General features: G+C 38.4%; 1 protein-coding gene across 1 annotated transcript; it reads right to left on the minus strand.

Annotated features, from left to right (window-relative positions):
* Window positions 1–1,047: 1,047 nt before the first annotated feature.
* On the minus strand, window positions 1,048–6,026 carry LOC133447485 (H/ACA ribonucleoprotein complex subunit 1-like). The gene is made up of 6 exons (XM_061726175.1): window positions 5,852–6,026; window positions 3,744–3,898; window positions 3,300–3,359; window positions 3,076–3,187; window positions 1,637–1,774; window positions 1,048–1,555 (listed from the first exon to the last, which is right to left on the minus strand). Exons 1-6 carry the CDS (start codon window positions 6,021–6,023, stop codon window positions 1,545–1,547), a joined length of 648 nt encoding a protein of 215 aa, XP_061582159.1. The 5' UTR covers window positions 6,024–6,026; the 3' UTR covers window positions 1,048–1,544.
* Window positions 6,027–6,354: the final 328 nt, after the last annotated feature.

The raw sequence follows: 6,354 nt of genomic DNA on the forward strand, positions 1-6,354 counted from the left end.
TGCTGTTCACATAAAACTCAACTTATAAGCATATCAGAAATGACACCACCCACGACTCTCTATGTCAAACCATTCAAAAGTTATGGCAGAAAATAGAAACTATGAAATATCGACCAATCAGAAGAAGGTGCTGGGCTAATTTTCACCAATTATGGTCAAGGACTATATATAAATATATCAATATATAGAAAATCTATATAAATATACACTATATAAACTACATAAATATCCCTATAAATATATATGCTACATACATAATATATAACATAATTATAACTATCCCTCTCAACATATAATATATACTACATAAATATCCACATAAATATCTAAACATATCTTAAGCAAGTATAATATACAATTTTTCCTATTTCATTTGTTTATCACACTCCTCGTTAACCCATTTCCTCTTCCATATACCTGTTTATAAATAATTTTTTGTATTTTTATACAGTTCCACATGCACATGCTGCACATTGTTTGTACTTTGTTTTCCAAAATTTAGTTCTCCCCTTAGATTATAGACCCTTTCTCTCTGTGAACATTCCTCTGATATTTTTTGGTAGTAGGTTATTCCTTGCTTTATTTAGTTATTAAAGTAGGTATGGATGTTTTATAAATAAACTTATTGAAACTCGCCTTATATGTAAGAATGTATGTAAGATTCAGGGGTAGGACTCGATAAGTGGATACTTCATTCCTACTCCGTTTCGAGCATGTTGGTGGATCCGTGAGGTCTGCTGTACACACACATATATACTGTGTTTTTTTACTTTTTTTTTTTTTGCATGTTGGAAATAAAATCTTCAAATCAAAACACAGTCTCTATGGACATTTTGGATAGTCAAATTTACAGCACGGTAACTTGTATATAACTTGTATGTATAGTTGCACGTTAAGCTGCTCACTTGTGCCTTAAATTGCCCCCAGGGGACAAATACAGTTGTGTGAATCTGAATGTAGATGTGCCGGAGCAGAGAAACTTCTAAAACATGCAGGGCAGCGATACACACTCTTTCCTCAAAAGTAAAAGAATGCACATGACATTGGTAAAGGATGTATTCTTTAAAGTATCAAACATAGAAAAAACAACACGCATTTACAAAGCACCATTGAATGCTTTACTAGATAAACTACAAATTGAGGATTACAATGTGTTCAGTTAAAACTGAAAAAGAATCTGACTTCCAACAAGCGAGGAAGTCACTGGAAGTTCTGCAAAATGTCTTTACTAAAATCTTCAACATCGGTTGGATATTCAAAAGGATGAGTAAAAGGTTATGATGTGCCCGTCTTAAAATGAATCCAAAAAACAGGCAGGAAAAGGTCCCCACTACAGCATATAAAAGCCTACTTATGAAACTTTTAATTCAAATGCATTAGGATCCTTCTTTCTTCCAAAGCTGGTAGGAAGAAACATTAACTTAAACTCCTTAAGTCGAGTCAATGTCTGCGTGATTCCCTCGGGCCTGAACCTGCCTGAGTCCAGCCCTCTTAGTTTAGCTGGAGACAGAAAAGAGAAGCTCACGCCAGGCCAGCAGAGATGATCATCTCCCACCTGCAAGAAAAACAACAAAAGGTTACCATACAAAACAAACTAGGTTGTTTTTTTTTTAAACTTCAGAGACTGTGGACCGACCTCTGAATCCCCGTCCAAAACCGCCGCCGCCGCCTCTTCCTCTGAAGCCTCCTCCTCCACCGCGTCCTCCTCCGAACCCTCCGCCCCGTCCACCTCCAAATCCTCCACCCCGTCCTCCTCTGCCGCCTCGAAAACCGCCTGGTATAAAATCAAGGAAGAAAAAATAAATCAATAAAACGCAGTCTGAATGAAAGTCATTTACATTTTAAAAACACAACTAATGCCAACAAGGGGAAAAAAGGCTTCCCTTAATAGAGGGAATGCGCATGACGTCACAGATGCAAAATTCACAGCGGGTTACGCCCACTGAGTGGCAGAAAGACCGAGTGGCAGAAATGATACAATTTAAAATTATACATAGAGCTTATATCACGCCACATAAGTTAAAAAAAAATGGACCCAAATGTCTCTGAACTGTGGTGAGCTTGGCACATTTATGCATTTACTATGGTTCTGCCCAGTGGTCCAACAATTCTGGTCTGAAGTAATTGACATTTTAAAAGCTATTTTGAATATTCATATTCCTCAATGTCCTGTTGTGTGTTTATTGGAGAGTGCAGTGGAAAATATACATGTAAAAATTATGCAATGTATCATTGCCCTAGTTTTTCTGTCTGTGAAGAGGACAATACTTATAAATTGGAAGATTCGCAAGCCAAACTGCTTTCAAAAATACAATTGGTTGAGGGACTTTTTGGATTTATTGTCAACCTCAATCCTTAAAGACAATGAAAATAGCCAATTTGCCCCAAAAAAAAGACTGAGTGGCAGTGTAAACCTTCAGTTTGAGCAACCTCGAAAACATCTAAAATGGGAAAGAGCTGTTGTGCGATTGACTGAACTCTGAACTGAGATTTAGCAAAAAATCGGAGTTATCGTTTTACAGAAAAATAAGCTTAAGAGAGACAAATGGATCGCTGCAATTTGCAGAAACAACTGGATTCCAGGCACCGAAACGTGGATTTGCGGTTCCCATTTTGTATCAGGTAATGTTGGATTTTTTGGTAGCTAACGTTAAACGGTCAAATCATAAAGTTCGGTGTCCTCATCACTTTAATTTCACCAACAAATCCTGCCTTGAAGTCGGACCAAGCATCAAGACTTTTGTATGCCTTCAAGCTTTGCTTTGTGTATTTCCCCAGCGTAGAAATTAAGTACATATAAATATCAGGAACTGGATTCGTGGCCAAATATTAATGTCCATGGACCACTGGTTCTTGGGGTAACTGTACGGGTCACTGTCAAGTCCAACTGCCTTTAATTTAAGCTGGTAATCGGCTTTTATCCCGTCTTCTCCACTAGTTGCAGCCATTTTTGCTGATGTTTTGCCACTCAGTGCGAGTAAGGGGGCGTAAGTGGGGAAGTGACGTCAATGCAGACCCTCTATTGTCAAGTTCCAACACTTCTAAAGCCAAAGATTGTTTAAACTTGTTCCTCACCTCCACGGCCTCCACCCCTCCCTCCTCTTCCTCCCCTCGGCGGTCCCTTCTCGCCCGGCGGCCGAGGAAGGAACCTTTGCAGTGGGAGGAGCTTCATTGGATCGATATAAAACTGAAAGAGCAGCAGGATATTACATCCTGGTTAGCACGCAGAAGTAGTTGCATTGATCAAAAATAAAAATGTTTATTGATTTCATTTACACATTTTTTTTTTTTTTTTTTACCTTCTGTAGTTTCTTAAAGGAAGACGCCTTCATATTATCAGAGAGCTTCACTGAAAAATACTGCAAGAATGAGTTAAGGAACACACAAGTATTAGGTGGCAAAACAGAGTCTCACAGCCCCCCCTTGAACATAATTGGTGCAAATTAGCCCCGCCCCTTCTTCTGATTGGTCGATATTTGATAGTTCCTATTTTCTGCCATAACTTTTGACATAAAGAGTCGTGGGTGGTGTCACCCGACTTAGTTTTGAGTCCTTGACCTTTATTGGTGAAAATTGCATGCGCTAGGGCCCGTTCATCGTTGCTTGCAGCTTTAATTTGTTCTTTTGTATTGCACCAATCACCACAACAAATTCTTTGTGTGCGTTAAACTACTTGGCAATAAACATCTTTCTGATTCTGAGTCTTAAATGGCTTGAGACTCAAATGAGAAGAACAAGGATACGAAGTCCCGTAGTTGGCCGAATATTTCATCCACTTTCCCGATCTGCTCCTTGTTTTCCAAGTACACCGGGGCGTTGAAGTAGGGAACTTTGTTTTCCTCCGTTGTGCACTTACAGACGAGGTCATCTTCACATGGATGCACAAACTCTCCCACCGCTGCAGATTGGAGACAAAAGATGTAGTAATCATCAGGACTATAGTCCAGGGTGGGTGGATTTAAATACCAGAAATCACACTTCAATAAATATTTAAATGGTTTTCAAAAATGCAACAACACTTAAATCAGTAAATCAATTATTTGACCCTTTACCATATGCAGGTAGAAAAGGAAACCATTTTAGGTGTTCTCTCTAACTTGTTATGGGCATGCCAAGTAGTGGCATGCCCATATTGCAATCGTCCAGATTGGCCCAAAGGGCAATGTTGCTGCATTTTGCTAACAAGCTAAAGTCTCAAAAGTCCCACTGCACACCAGCGGGTGTACAGCATGACCCCGCTCTGATACAGAAGAAAAAAATCCCCAAAAAATAAAATGCGCCCGAAAAAATGAGGAAAAACATGAATGAAGGCGATATAATAGTATACAGAAAAGGTTTCCCTTTTCTTATTCCGCACGCTTTTTTCGTTCCGTTAATGCAGCCCGAACCGCAACGTGCACCCATGCATGGCATACATCGTTGGATGCGTCTCCATCGTGCCTCGATGGGCATTACTTTTCTCAGTCAAAAGTGTTACCGTGGCAACGCTAGATGCCAAAAAGCGAGGAAAAGGCGAAAATTCGGACGCTTATTGCTCGGCCGAACTTTATCGTAGAGACATCGTTCAAATTTACAAACACTCGGCCCGATTGGCACTAAAGGTCTGTACAACTTCATCATGCTAATTATTACGGTTTTTGCGATATTTAACTTTCAATTTAAAAAAGACTTCCATTTGATTTTGGACGCTTGTTGCTAGGCAAAGGTTTATCGTACAGACATCATTTCAACATTGACAAACCCTAGACGCGTTGTACTACAACATATTTTAGTCTTATCTATCACGCTTTTTGAGATATTTAACTATTCTAGTTTTCAAGCTAACGGAAATTTGGACGCTTGACTCCACAGTACTCACACAACAAAACAGATCAATTGTAACATGAATGGCCCCAGTAAAAATGGCTACACAGAACACAGAACTTATTTAACACCTTGCAAGCTTGACCATATGAAGATCTTGGTTAGCTCTTTATGTACATTATGCTCTCAGAATAAACCAGGAACCTTCATGCATCTGGTCTGGGAATGCCAACCTGTTGCAAATTTCTGGCAACAGGTTGCAACTGCATTATCCTCCATAACAGTACAGAATATTCCAGTAAACCCTCAAACACTTATTTTAAATAATTTATCAACAATCAATGCTTCACTACGTCAAAAACAAATCTTGCTTGCTGGCCTAACAGCAGCAAAAAAGATAATTGCAGTAAGATGGAAACCACCACACATGCTCCCATTGGTATTTGACTTTTCTTGATATTATCTATCTGGAAATATCTACACCCCGAATCCATAATGCAAAACATTAAATGTTATTTTGGTATATGGCAGCAGATAAACTTAAGGCCAAACTTGAAAGATTTATTTAAAATTGATATAGACGACCTTGTTGCAGCTATCCTTGTCCAGTTTTTGATATTATTATGTTTTGCCTTTGTTTTATTTTGTCCTTTGTTCTATTATCTCTCTATTATCTTTTTTTTCTGTTTTTCTTTATTATCAATTGTTTTCATCAAATGCTTAAGTCCGAGGGGTGGGTTTGGAAGGGGGTGAGAATATGTGTTAATGTTTGTTTAACATCATTGTGGATGCCACCGTTGATAATAAGAAAATCATGAAAGATAAATAAAAACATTTGATCACAAAAAAAAAAAATGATGGTGATGATGAGAAAGTACCAAAGATTAAAATCAGATGGCTGAAAAATACAAGCAAAAACCCTGTAAAGAGTTTTGGACCAGCAACTATTATGTTCAACGAGGTGATGAAACCGTTCATTGTTATCCAAGTCGTCCTCATAATGTTGTATGGCATTTTTAACAGTTTTTTCACGATGTTTGGATCTTACCAACGACATACTCCGGAGGACCGTAGTCCTGCTGCCTGAAGCCGCCTCTGCCTCCTCCTCGGCCAAACCCTCCACCCCTGCCTCCTCCACCCCGGTTAAAACCTCCACCTCCACCTCTTCCAAACCCTCGTCCTCCTCCTCCTCCTCTTCCTCCTCCTCCTCTGAAAGACATTGTCTGCAAACAAAATGTAAAAAATCAATTAAAGAAGAGCCCAGAAAAAACCACACTGAAAATATATTTAAATCTGTGATATTAACAATTAAAAATGAAGTTTGTTGCTTTACATGAATACATCTAGTTTTGAACTTAATCTGCATTTGTTCAAAAAAACAAGACATTGTGCATTTTTTCCTTAACAAGCAGTATTTACAGGACTGTCTCAGAAAATTTGAATATTGTGATAAAGTTCTTTATTTTCTGTAATGCAATTACAAAAAAACAAAAATGTCATACATTCTGGATTCATTACAAATCAACTGAAATATTGCAAGCCTTTTATTAT

This window comes from Cololabis saira, chromosome 7 (assembly GCF_033807715.1).
Source record: "Cololabis saira isolate AMF1-May2022 chromosome 7, fColSai1.1, whole genome shotgun sequence".
Taxonomy (NCBI): Eukaryota; Metazoa; Chordata; class Actinopteri; order Beloniformes; family Belonidae; genus Cololabis; species Cololabis saira.

What these genes read in the sequence shown, in the direction of transcription:
- LOC133447485 (XM_061726175.1), bottom strand. Translation starts at nt 6,023, where the DNA reads ATGTCTTTCAGAGGAGGAGGAGGAAGAGGAGGAGGAGGAGGACGAGGG. An exon ending in TCCTCCGGAGTATGTCGTTG is followed by an intron (nt 3,899 to 5,851) that starts GTAAGATCCAAA and finishes TCCAATCTGCAG; the next exon opens with CGGTGGGAGAGTTTGTGCAT. An exon ending in GAGGGGTGGAGGCCGTGGAG is followed by an intron (nt 1,775 to 3,075) that starts GTGAGGAACAAG and finishes ATTTTATACCAG; the next exon opens with GCGGTTTTCGAGGCGGCAGA.